We start from the raw sequence: 13,702 nt of genomic DNA on the forward strand, positions 1-13,702 counted from the left end.
CGAATAAATTATCGTTAAATTTAGATCAAATTAAAACAATCTTTAGTAATTCTAGAACAAATTTCGAATCACAGATAACTATAGACGATGTCCTAATAAATAATGTAGGTGAGATTAAATTCTTAGGTGCTATAATTGATAATAAATTGTCTTGGAATGCTCTTATCACATACACAAAAAATAAAATCTCATATTACAAAAACGTGCTTTGCGGATCATACGCAAAGGTGGATTTCTTGAACATACACACAATCTTTTTACTCAGTCAAAATTACTCAAATTTAAAGGTCTAGTTAAATGTAATACTTTGATAATCATCTACAAAGCATTTAATAAATTATTGCCAATTAATCTGCAACAGTTATTTAAACTAAAAGAGTTAGTTCATAATTTGAGAAGATACGCAGAATTTATAATACATCACAAACATTTTTGTGTGTCAGTATGTGGTGTGAAATATTGGAACAGTCTGGGTACTCAACATAAGCAATCCCAAAATATTTTCTGATTTAAAATGTTATCTAAAAACATGGTTTGGTCACAATATATCAGAAGATGTTGAATTTATAAATACTTGGTGCAACGTGTCCTTGCTGCTACTACTGTTGTTATTTTCCATTACTAAAGTTGATATGTATGTTTATGTCTTATTCTTGGAATATATAATGTATTACTATTGTTGGTATGAACCATAAGAATGTGATATCTGTTACCTATAATAATATCACCATTATTAGCACTTAATAATTCAGTTAATGGTGTATGTATATTTGTGTTTTTATAGATTAGAGTCGGGGGTGGGATTAAATAAGATTTCTTCTCCTCACTCCCTTGACTTTCAGGCAAAATCAGAATTTTTTTCCCCTCTTTTCTCTTTATTTTTTTTTCTCTTATTTTTTTCTGTTCATATTATGAAACTACAGGATGACTTGTTGCGCTTGTGTTCAACTGTACGCTATTGCCTGAAATAAATGAAAATGATGATGATGAAATGAATGAAAATGCAATTCACCTGATCCAGCTAACACCCCCTCAAAAAAGTTTTTGTTTTGTTTTTACAACACTTCATTAGACTGTACTTTATAAAGACCACTTAATTAGAGTGTACTTTATAAAAACATCCAGGAGACATAGTCACAAAGAAAATTAAATAATTAAATATATATTAAATAAAGTCATTAATAACGTCGTTTTTTTTTTAGTTTTTTTTTTATGGAATTAAAACATAATTTCAGATTACAGTAAGTGAAACTGCATCATTTCTGCTGGCCTACCTGATGATCTCTCACAGTACACTACAGTCAAGGGCTACTTACTAGCTAGTGGCTACTTACCGGTACTTGTACTGCTAGCAGGCTAGGCTATAGGTCAAAAGTCACACTCAACATTTAGGTATTACTAATAAAGACACAATCATTGTTATTAGCTTTGTAAAAGGAATGCAACACAATAGCAGCAATATTGACGTTCCCATAGAGAAGATGCTTAAAGAGTCACGGCTTAACGGTGACTGTTTTAAACCATATGACTCAAACTGTTATGGTAAAATACAGTGGTTATAAGTACGTAGGTTACCATATTTAACAATATCATACGGTAACCTACCTTTTGGTTTTCTATGAATCTGCCTTGCCGTTGTGCAAGCACTGAACATGAGTGACTGAGGCCAGCATTCACTAAATAGTGCACATTGAGCATGTAGCCACAGTCACCACATCCCGTAATGAGGTGTGTTGACAATAATAGAGCCACAGTGTTTGGGGAAGCACGATTTCACATTCCAGTGGCCACAATGGAGACGGATTAGACGGCACAATGAGGATGGGGCAAGCTGCAGAGGATAATAGCGATGGAAAACATGTGGGTGTCAGACAAAAAAGCGCGGTCACTCGGGTCGAAAGACGAGAGGCAAGCCTCGGACCTCGTGACATGGTTTAGTGGTTAAAACTTTCCTTCGGCTTGACCCCAGTGAGCCGCGGTTTGAAATCATCGCTGCCCTGATTTGAGCTTTTATATAACGTTGGAAAGTGCCCTGGGCCGAGAGCGCTCCCGAAAGGCTCCCGATGACATGGTGTGGTTAAAAAAGGAATTGCATTTGCTATATACAGTACAGTGGAAACCGTACAATATATCCGCTCTGGGACGATGCTTGACCTCTAATTTTCTCTTATTCCCAAACCATCCCGCACACCGAGTGTGCAAGCGTAAAACAAACTAAAATCAAACAATGGAGTTAAAAATTGATCAAAATTGTGTTCCGCTGGAGTGGTTAAATATTTGTGCTCAAAGGGCTATACAGTATTTAATTTTTTAAAACACACAGATGGGCCAGACATTTCTTTGGTTAAAAAAAAAAAAAAAAAAGTTAAAATAAGCATGATGAAAATGTTTAGTTACAACGTTACCAATTACTTAACATTTTTAAAAAATGTATATTTAATGTCACTATGTATTGTATTTACAAGATTTTACTGCTGGTGCAGTATATATATTTTTTTTTAGCATCATTTGTTGACAGTGCCTTCTTGTAGAATAACTGTCACACACACATACTCACACAAATAATAATAATAATAAAAAAAATCCTCTTTAGAGTTTAGAGGCATAATATTGTGTTGACCTATCCATATTGTACGTACTGTACTTATTGTGCAGCCAGGACAGCATTATCTACAAATGGTACATGCATTATTTGGCACGGTATCAAACCATAACATTCGCAGCGACAAGCTAGAGGAGCAATGAGATGATTTACCCCAATCTAATTTGAACACATTTAATTCAGAAGTGTGCATACAACTGGAAGCCCTTGGCTCAGTAACCAAGAAGCAGCTGTTGTAAAAAAAAAAAAAAAACACAAAAAAAACATTGTAAAACCTTGGGGCACTTAAATGCTTAAGTTCCAGTTATCCCACAGACAAAATACTTCTGACATTTTATTCATTTGTCTGTACAACGTGATACAACAACACAGAACAAATGAAACGCATTACCAAAGAGAATACAAGTAGCAAAAGAATACAATACAAAGTTGCTTTTACTGCTTTTGTGGGTCATATTTGTCTCAGTACAGTTATGAGGGAAGATGGCGAGACTTTTGAAAAGCCACCAGCGCGACTTCACTAATGTTTTACAATCTCCACGCTGTGACCACTCGTTCACGAGATGCTTGCTGAATGCAATCTACACTTGGACAACATAAAGAACGCACTGAATCAAGGCAACCATTGTGGTCATCACATAAATCCCGTATGTTAAACTTGAACTTGAACACATCACTTCACATCTGGACCCAACCTACCAACAAAAGGCAACAGAAAACACGAAACGTTTTGTTTCCGCAACAAACTTCAAATGCACCGAAAAAGGCAAATTCCACCTTCAAGCTTTGTGTGCGTATGTAAAAGGCATCAAAATAAATAAAACAAAATGGCACAGAACATTTGTGGACAACGGGAATAGGACATCTTGGTGGAATATTCACAGCGCAATATAATTATCTTAAAGCCAAGAAACAACTGTTAAAGACAAAAAATGTGTCAAAAAAAAAAAAAAAAAAGAAGCAAACTTTAAATGGAAAAAGAAAAACACGCAGGAGAAGAAAGATAATGACATCTGAGTCAATATAGTATTTGTATTTACAATCATTTACATGATCTCCGTTGATATAATTGACAATAATGTGGTCATAATCCAGTAGTGAACTGGACGGCGGTGTACGCACGCACGCACGCACGCACGCACGCAATTAAAGACGCGAGTAGCTTGTTAGTGAGCCAAGTCTGTAGTGTGTTGCCTAACAATGGACTCAAACAGCTCAAATAATGTGGAAAATAAAAATTTTTGTGTCATGTTGGTTCACTTTATGCCAGAGAAGGTTCCGAGTTCGTGGCAAACGTCTGCTGCACAAAGTCCCTCCTGGAATGAACCAACGTTTCAAAAGTTTTTCACTTTACAATGCGAGTAGCAGAACAATCAGAACATATAATGCACTAAATAGAAACGATGTAAACGTCACAACTCACTGTTTGATCAGATCAGTCATATTGTTAGCGCTACTTGCCAGGATGATAACATCTTTGTCCTTCCTTTAAGGCATAGGCATCAACAGTTCATTTGTGTTTGTTTATTTTTTTTTCCTTTCTCTTAAATAAGCCGGTTTTCTTGGCCGCAGTGCAATTTATAGGATCTCCTCCACGCCGTGCGCAAAGATCATGACCAGGCCTGGCTCCAGGATCATGTCCTCCCCCATGTGCTGGTTCTCGCAGGCCATCACCACCACCGCCTGCTTGCCCGGGATGCGCTTGGCCACGTAGTTCTCGTAGTAGCGCCGGTTCATCTGCCGCGTCTCCAGCGAGGCCAGGCCCTGTGGCCAATTGCGCTCGTGGGCGTTCTCGATCAGGTCGTTGACGATGGAGAGCGGGCAGCCACTGTCGATGAGCGAGCGCTTGATGACGGCCTGCAGCACGGCGTCGGGCGTAGAGATCATGCCACCCCAGCGGGTCACCCTGGCGGGCTGCATGGAGTTTACCCACCTAAAAAATAATATTGCCAATAGTTTCAAATACCTGCTTGCTGCTTATCAGTGTTGCTCTCTTGATACAATGCATTTGTCTGACAGTTTACAGATGTCTTCTATGTGAAGAAGGGGCAATTAAGACGTCCCCATAAAGTACAAATAATAAGCATGATTATTTTGATTGAGGTTGACATCACAATTAATAAAAATGATTATTCACTGATTTTAAAACTTAATATTTTTTCAACTAGTAAAAAGTCAACTAACTACACTAACACTTTATTCTTGAGCTCTATTGTGAAGCAAGTATACAATAACCTTGTAACTATCATGTGAAATTTAAGCCTCTTACATTTTCATTCTTCATTTCCAAACTTAAGCATTACATTACCCTCGGGGTTTGTATTGGTGCTATGTCATGTGGAAATGTGTTGCCATGAAATACTTTGATATGTGTACCCTTGAATTTTGGAAATGTAAATTTTCTAGAATCCTTGAAAACTCAGCTTTAAAAAGAATATGACTTAAAAGAGAAATTAAATTAGTAAGAGTTTAAAATAAGAATATACAGTCCACAAAAACAGCAATTGAAAACAAATACTGGGTGTTACTGCTCATTTTGGCCTCTTAGGGGCAGTGTGGTGCCATACATCCATGGTGTACATGGGAACAGAAGAAATTTGCGATTGAATTCTATTAAAATAACTCGTTTTTCACATATTGGGAAGAATTTGTGCCTTTAAATAGTGTTATCTTACCTGTGGGTATCTGTTTCCACGGCATTTGTGTGTGTATGTGTATATTCATTATTTTAAGGCATAACACTCCCGAAGTTGATGCTAATTTCCCATTAGCATTTAAATGGGATCTTCCATTAGCATTTGCGCTAGGCTAGCGATGTTTTAAAAAGGAAACATGTTTTTTATTTAAATATACAGTCGATGTAATTCATTTTGTTGTGTGTTTAGTTTTACAATTGTCTCCAACTGGGGTGTCATGAAATAGCTTAAAAGGACGCTTAGGGACGGCAGAATCGCATTCAATTGCTCCGGGCTTGCTAGAAGCAACATGGTGCATTCAGGGTACTTTCACAACGTAGGGAATTTGGAAACACTACGTTTTAGAGATAGAGAGAAGCCAAATCAAAATTGCGATAAAATTTCAATTAATCGTCCAACCCTATGAGGCTTCAAACTCTTTGTAAAGCCTAATTTATGCCTCCACGTTTGCTCTCGCGTCGATGAGCGCCGTCGATCACATGATCGACGCGAGCCATGAATTTTAAGTGCTGCGTCGCTCGTGGCCGGCCGACGTGCACACGTCGCCAATCGTTGGACGTACGTCGATGGCGGGGCGTCGCTCGCTTCTGATTGGTCCGTTCGATGGCGTTTTTTCTTTTTTTTTCTCTCTCTCTCCCCGCCCCCCGCCCAGATAGTTTCCGTGAAGGCAACTGGCGGCGCAAATCGACATCCTGCTCGGAGACGACGGCTGTGCATGTGGATATGTGCCTGGGACGAGAGGCGGAAAACAACAATAAAAAAAATAAAAAACTGTGTTCGCTAAGCGCACGGCTGTTGTGTTTTGGCGAGTTTACGGCCGACACCGGTGCAAATTGGCAATAATTAATTGCCACGGTGATGAACTTACTCTCCCCCCGGCTTTGTTTCGTGTTTCTGAATTAAATTGAACTTCCTGAATCCGTCATAAAATGCAGAGGAATCGCCACTCTGTGGCGGCCCAGCCATAGCGACAGCGGGACTTGGTGTGAAACTCCAGCAGACACCGATGTGTATTGCGCACAAGTCGGAAGGCAAACGCACGAGCGGAGCTCCAACGTGACGCCTCGACGCGAGCCTCTCGCAGAAGCATACTGAGGCCTTAAGTTTGAGGTCGTGAGTGGCAGCAAAGAAGAAGAAGGGACTCACTCCAAGATCTCGTTGTACTCGATGGTCTCCTCCAGGTTTTGTAGGTTGGGGTTAGCGCTGCGGATGGCTCGCATATACGCTTTGAGCAGCTGAATGTCTCGTTTCTAGAGTGCGAGAGTGTCAGTGAGTTACACAAACCCTTTGAACATTCGGCCATTAAGTGACAACCCACTTGTTAAAACAAAAACCACTAATATTTTGAAGACATCCACAGTGAACCATCGTTTATCATAGGGGATATGTTCCACACCCACCTGTGATGTGTGACATTCGGCAATAGAGAAGAAACTTTTTAAATATATACTGTATAGTTCTACCCCTACCACATGATTTCATCACTTTTCACTATTCCTTTGGACCTATTCTCACACTTTCCCTGTCAAGAAATGGGAGAGATTATGATCGCATCACTTTGTGGAAAGGAAAATAAGACTACCCCTCACACACTTCTCCAAATTGCAGGCGACGCATGCTTGCTTCAGGTTTATTTATTTGTTCCTCCTGTTGAAGTTTATTGTAAAGGTGACATATAAAACAAAGTACTTTTAAAAGCAAAACTCTTCAACCGAACCGCACAATAACAAAAGTCTGCTATCTTAATGCTAACATATATTGCAAAACGCCATAGACTGCCTAACGGAAACTAGCATTAACGTCACAGTAATTCTAAACAAACAACTGCTACTTCAGAACACAACACATTGTAAGTATGGTATAAACAGAGCATATGACATTACTCACAGGCATTTATTCTCTCTGCTCTGTAGGAACAACAAATATTACTGCCGTTTACTGGGGGACCTTCTATGCAGCTCCTTTTCTTCTTCTATTATGTTGCATGTTAATGGAACGCAGGGTTCTCCGGCTTGTTACACTACAATTATGCGGTACTACACTAACAAACACAACTAGAAATTCGGACATGCACACATGAACATCATGAACAAAGTACTGTGAAGACCCATAAACAAAACAACGAAGGTGAAGCGTGATCTAACGGGTTCGTTGTAAATCATCTTTATATTATAAATAGAAATATTTACATGTACACAGTGAATTTCAAACACATTAAGACATTGAGGAGGGAGATAACAACTGCATCTAATAAAACTAATAAAAGTAAAATTAAATAGTGTTGCGTGAAAGGAACGTTAAAAAATGTAGTTATGTCTGGAAATTAATGCAAACAACAGGAACGTAAATAATCTCAATTTATCTGTCAGAGACACACAGAATGAGGTACCAAACTTACTGCTACTACACTCTTTCTCATAAAAATAAATTGCCAAGTGCTTGCAATAGGAAAGACAAGACTGAGCCACACTCACATATGCACTTACTTGTTCGCCCAGCTGGTGTTTATGTTCAGCCACAGTTTTCTCCAAATCAGAAATTTTGCTCTGCTGCTGCTGGACGACACTTCGCAAGTGTTTGATGCAGTTATGGTTGGGCAGCTCATCTTTGGGCATCTCCAAGCTGCCGGTGGGAGAAGGAAGATTAGTTACTGCCTATTCTCATCCACGAGAAAACTAACACATCTACAGCTAACTAACTGTTCACAAAGATGATTCAAGTGATCAAGGAGTTGATCAGTAGAAGAGAGCGCCAGCCACTCACCCGCATCCCTCCTCACAGTTGACGGGCCTTTTGGGGTTGTGCTCGCAGTCCTTGAGGTGCGACTGCAGCTGGTCCAGTCGAAGCGTGGCCGTGCAGCCGAAGCTGGCGTTGTCGCAGCTGATCTGCAGCTTGGACAGCATGTTGCGCATGATGCGGGGCACGGGCCGCAGGTGGGCCAGCGTCACCACCGTGCGGTCCACGGGACAAATCTGCTGCTGGGCGAACCACTGCGTGATGCAGGCATTGCAGAAGGCGTGCTCACAGTGTGGGGCCTGAAATGAGAGCATGGAGGTCAAAATGTTACATAATATAGTACCATACCACACAAGGGACGTTACAAGACGTGTCGGGGCTACGAGGCGTGGTTTTTTCCCCATAGATTTACAGCCAGATCATGGTTCGGATTTGGCCCATTAAATCAGGTATGGTGCATCAATCATTTGGCCAACAGTTTGAAGCAATTAGATATGCTGTACATCATTTACAGTAACTTGACCTAATTTCAGCAGACTGAGTATGTTTTGAAGAGTCTGATGCTGTCAATGTCACAATGTCACCATAATGTGGAAATGGTGCGTGCACAGAATCCATTGGGGAGTCGGGAGGGACAAAATACCTCGAGTGATGTATCAGATTGCCAGGGCTGGGTATCGTGATACAGGTACAGGGGTCACGAGACGATACATATGGCGATACAGGGGTCACGATACGATATATATCCCCAATACATGATCTTCAAGGCGATATATATCCCAATATTTTACATTAATTGCATTTTTGTTATAACAGTCATATGTAGGCCTATACATAGATGATATGTTTATTATGCTGGATGGCAAAACTGTTTTTGTTAGCAGCTCTTCTGGTTTACCACCAAGCGGCATGCCTGGTCGAAATGTGCATGCACTGCAGAGCAAGGAGCACTTTTGACAGACACACTGGGAAACTTTATAAATAGGCATGGGACGATATGAGTAAAAATATTAAAGTATTAACATTACAGGTCTAAAATATGCTTGTTTGAAATATTTGGGGAAATAACATTTTTTTCATGTAACATTCTATTTTGTTTTGAAAACAAAATATAGAAAAATTGGCACATTTAGAAACATGTACCATGTTAAGTTTATAAGTAAATAAATGTTGATATTCTTCCTCTGTTTTAATTTTTCTTAGCAAGACAGTATCCAATCATTTATGGTATATTTTTAAAATAGACTTCACATTCACTTTAATAAAAAAAAATAAAATAAAATAATAATAATTAGGCTACAATGCAAACTAAACTCCCTTCTGCTACCCCACTCCTCTCTGCTCATGGGACAAGTGTACTAATTAAAGCCAATTAACTTCAGACGCTGCTTGTTAAGTACAATGCACTCTGCTCCCCAACCGCACCTGCTTCTTTGTCCATGAGTACAACTTCAGAAGCTGCTGTTCCTGCGCATGAAACCTTGCTTTAACTGCCGATTTAAAATGAATGAGCAATATTTATTTTGACGCCGGTTTACTGATACGTGCATTGTAATGAGGCCCGTAACGATGTATTGCAGTATCGCCTTTTTTTTTTTTAGCACAACCCTACAGATTGCTGTCTGTTAAAATACAGTATTGATAAACAAACATCAAATGCTTATATTGTAGCTGTGTGGGGAGGGGGGGATTGGGGTATTTGAGGTTCCAAACTACGCAAGAACTAGTTTTGCGGCTGCATAATAATACATCGTCTGGTGGCAGAAGGTGTCAAACTCGGCTACCAACATACCCGCTTTAATTTGGGTGCTTTATGTCAAGAAGAGTTTTTCAGACTAAACAACAATATTGACTGTGTTTACATTTACTGAACACCTGAAACAAAACAACTATGTGTCAACATTGCCACCACAAATATAAACAATTAAAAATAAATAATACAAAATACGAAACGCCACATGTGACTTAGTTGACATCTTGTGCTTGAAACAAAAATCGGAATGTGTGTCACTTGTATTGCAAACACAGTCCTAGTCGATATACAGCTCCACTAAACTGCATGTAAATGTAAGGGGTGACTTACCTGCACTGGTTCTTCAAGAACTCCGCTACATATCGGACACAGTAGGTCTTCATCCACCTCCCCTTGGAACCTCGTCACGTCGTAGCCCATGGTGCATCACTGGCACCGAACACCTCCTATGATGGAACACGGAAAGTGTCTTTTTTTTCTTTTCTTTTTTTTTTAGGCAACTTCAGAGAAAAAAAGAAAGCAAATATAAAAATAACAGATGCTACCTCACTCACTAACACTCTGGGGTACTTCCATCCAGCTGGTGACTGGACAAGACCTTTTGACCAGCACGACGACTCTGCAAAAATAAAAATAAAATAAAGAGTACAAACTCACAAACATCTGTCATGCTACAGGCTTTTTCAGAAACACTACCACCACATAATTACCTTTAACAGAAAACACTAAAATGCCCTTTGACACACCAAGAACCATAAGCTCTTGAATAAAATGACTTTGCACAGAAACCACCCAACGAACTTTTGGAACTCCGGCCAAAAAGCTCAACCTTTCATTAGAGGGTGTGTACAACCAGCTTGTTGTTATTGTTTTGTGTTGTTTCTGTTTAATTATATAAACTGAGTCTGTTTGCGGAGTCAAGCTTTATTTTATTTTTTTTGCACGGCACAATAAACATGATTTATCCACATATATTTTAATATAAATTTGACACTTCAAGGTTACAGACGTTGTGAAATTAACTAATTTGTGGCATAAGAATGTTGCTATGTATGTTACGTCGTAATCTGATTTATGTACAAATAAATACGTCGCAGCCATAGGAGATGAACTGCGTCGTAAAGGGACCCCATTATGTCGTCTATTTTTTTTTATTATTGCTACTTAAAACGTGGGGTGGCAATGTTTTCTATATCTATGCAGTGCACTGTGATTGTCAGCTACGATTTAAATCTCAATAAAGACATATCAATGAATTCCGTACTTTAGTTTTTCTGTTGTCGTTTTTCCATGTAGCATGTTTTCCACACAGGCAAGCAGGTGATGCTGTGCCCCCATTTAGCAGACACTGTCTTTTCACCCCAATTACACTCACACGAACCCCCCAAAACAAGCCGTGGCTCAAAGTTAGCAACCTACCCAGCATTTGCACTCAATGTGCCGTCAAATTATACTAAACGCGCGCATCCTTAAAATGTAGTTGCGGATGTGTCCGTCTCATCATACACGTAGCAAGCTAGCTAGCGCACCACTTAGCAACATCGATGCTGTCGCTGTTTTCCTCTGGACATTAGCATCGGAGCTAACCAGTCCGAACCACAATATTAGCAAGCTAGGCGCCGACAAATGGCTACCTACCCTGATACGCACTCGATCAAAAATATCGCAACAAAACGAACGACTTACTTGCTGGTTCAATAAAACAGCTGCCGGCGAGGATTTCTGTGTACTGTGGCTCGTGTAACTGTTAGCTTGGGCTTAGACTCGTTCTACTGTGTGCATTGCTACATCCTATCCTACGCCGTCTGCGTCAGTCATACGCCAACGGGCTATGACGTCACTACGCAGGTTCTGCCAAATGGCCAAAATCTCATTAGATGCAGCCAGGTTGAAATTTTTCACCAACAGTGGTTCCAAATCAACATTTTACAATTAAACATGAAAACAAATACTTTAATTACTTTTTTTTTTTTTTTTTTAGAAGGATGAACTAGTGTTTCCCAGCCTTTATTGAGCAAAGGCACATTGTCTACGGCTATTTTGCATTACCAATATAGTAATTCACTGTGAAATTTACACCTGTTTAGTTGAACACGACGTTAGTTTTCTGTTGTTTAATTGGAAACAGTGGATACACAGGTTAATTGTACCATCTGCGCACTGCAATAGGATATTTGTAATAAATAAATACAATGCAACCAATATGTTAAATGTTAACCAAATTGAATCCTAAACAATTTAAAAATGTACCTTGCTTAAATTGTAATTGCACCCCATGCATCGTGTTACATATCGAATTGTATTTTATTTGACCAATGCATACCCCTAATACTGTATCAATAAGTTGAACAGTATGAGGACAATGCCAAGAGAAAAATGTTAGCCCTTTAGAAGAGACGAGGCAGGAAAGACTCATGAGAGACAATTCAAATACAACCTGATGGCTCGAAGAAGCGTCTGCTTATTTCAAGTTAGGCTAGGTCAATTATACAAACATGAACATGCTCCATGCAACTGTCAGGCTCCAACCACAGACATCTTGCCTTTGTCTCACATTAAAGTGACAATATAATATCAGAGAAAGAAGAACACTTTGCAACTTTATTATTCTTGTACTAAACTAAACGATTGTTTCTTTGGGGAACTTTTGCCTATTTATGACATCAGAAGTGACTTTTTTTTTTTTTAATTCAAGGAGCTCCAGTTCCATTCGAGTTTATCCCAAAGATGTTTGAAGGTCTTGTTCTTCCACACCAAACTAATCCGAGCACACCTTTTTATGGCATATATGCCAAAAAAACGAGGTCTTCTCCAAACAATTTTCACGAAGCTCAAATCATTATTTGCAACAAAACTTCATTAGTTAGCACAAGACATGCTGATGCATCGTGTTGGCCAAACCCAGACTGGTCCTGCCAGATAGAAGAGTGCTATTTGTCACTCCTCAGAACAGCGTGCTGATGTTATTGCCAGAGGTGGTTGGGAACAGTTGATGAGTCAGCTGAGCGTCTGGGACTTGGACTGGCGTTTTTTTTTCCCACAACGGAGAAGGATGAAATCGGTAATTCTGCAATGTCGGACAGTTGCGGCAAGATCCCTTTTCGCTGAGTTTTGTGTAAATGTCCTCTTATGCAACTATGCGGATCTCTGTGTAAAAGAGGCTAAAAATTGACACTGTGGTGAAAAAACATGTTCACCCTTTTTCTTTCAGTTTTTAAAATACTTAATACAGAGTGGCAATTGTTTAATGATGTTAATGTTTGGATGTCAACCAACCACCAACTATACATTACTTCACATTTTTATTATTTGGCTTACCACAATAATGTCTGTGTTTTAATTGCTGCTGCAAGAAAAACTAAAAGTAAAAACCAAACAAACTACAAAACATGTTTCTTTGTAAAAGCACTTCAAATGTGATAATACAGATGTTTAATGCATAGTATAACTATAGAAAATAAAAGTACTGTTTTTATTTTTTTTAATGTGAGGTTATTTTAGTATTAAATACAGTGATAAGCTTAACTCATTTACTGCCATTGACGGAAAAAGACGTCAAATGATGCATTTTTTGCTGGGCTGGCAGCGAATGTGTTAAAGGCACAGTCTGCTGGATTCACTAAGGAAAATGCACTTTTTAAATACAGGATGTACACACTTCAACTTTCTCTCAGTCTACACATCTGTGTTTATGTTAATCTTTGGTGGTGATTTCGTCCTAACCCCCCCCCCCCCCCCCCCCCCCCCAGCAGCCTGTATTTTTGCCATTTTGTGTTTGTTTTGTAAACAGCGGGACGTTTCTGTGGAAAGACAGTGTTTACACCCCTCCAGACAAACGCAGAGCGGGGGGGGGGGGGGGGTGGTGGCTGGGGTGTCGCAAACGGGGCCGGGCGAACGTGTAGGCTGTGTGACGTC

General features: G+C 39.5%; 1 protein-coding gene across 1 annotated transcript; it reads right to left on the reverse strand.

The window, feature by feature from the left end:
* Nucleotides 1-2,923: 2,923 nt before the first annotated feature.
* On the reverse strand, nucleotides 2,924-11,626 carry rnf41 (ring finger protein 41). The gene is made up of 7 exons (XM_077512791.1): nucleotides 11,474-11,626; nucleotides 10,333-10,406; nucleotides 10,118-10,233; nucleotides 8,062-8,333; nucleotides 7,785-7,920; nucleotides 6,445-6,548; nucleotides 2,924-4,535 (listed from the first exon to the last, which is right to left on the reverse strand). The coding sequence occupies exons 3-7, from the start codon at nucleotides 10,205-10,207 to the stop codon at nucleotides 4,181-4,183; spliced, it is 957 nt and encodes a 318-aa protein (XP_077368917.1). The 5' UTR covers nucleotides 10,208-10,233; nucleotides 10,333-10,406; nucleotides 11,474-11,626; the 3' UTR covers nucleotides 2,924-4,180.
* Between the last annotated feature and the right edge of the window lie 2,076 nt (nucleotides 11,627-13,702).

The sequence above is a fragment of the Festucalex cinctus genome, chromosome 2 (assembly GCF_051991245.1).
Source record: "Festucalex cinctus isolate MCC-2025b chromosome 2, RoL_Fcin_1.0, whole genome shotgun sequence".
In the NCBI taxonomy this organism is placed as follows: domain Eukaryota; kingdom Metazoa; phylum Chordata; class Actinopteri; order Syngnathiformes; family Syngnathidae; genus Festucalex; species Festucalex cinctus.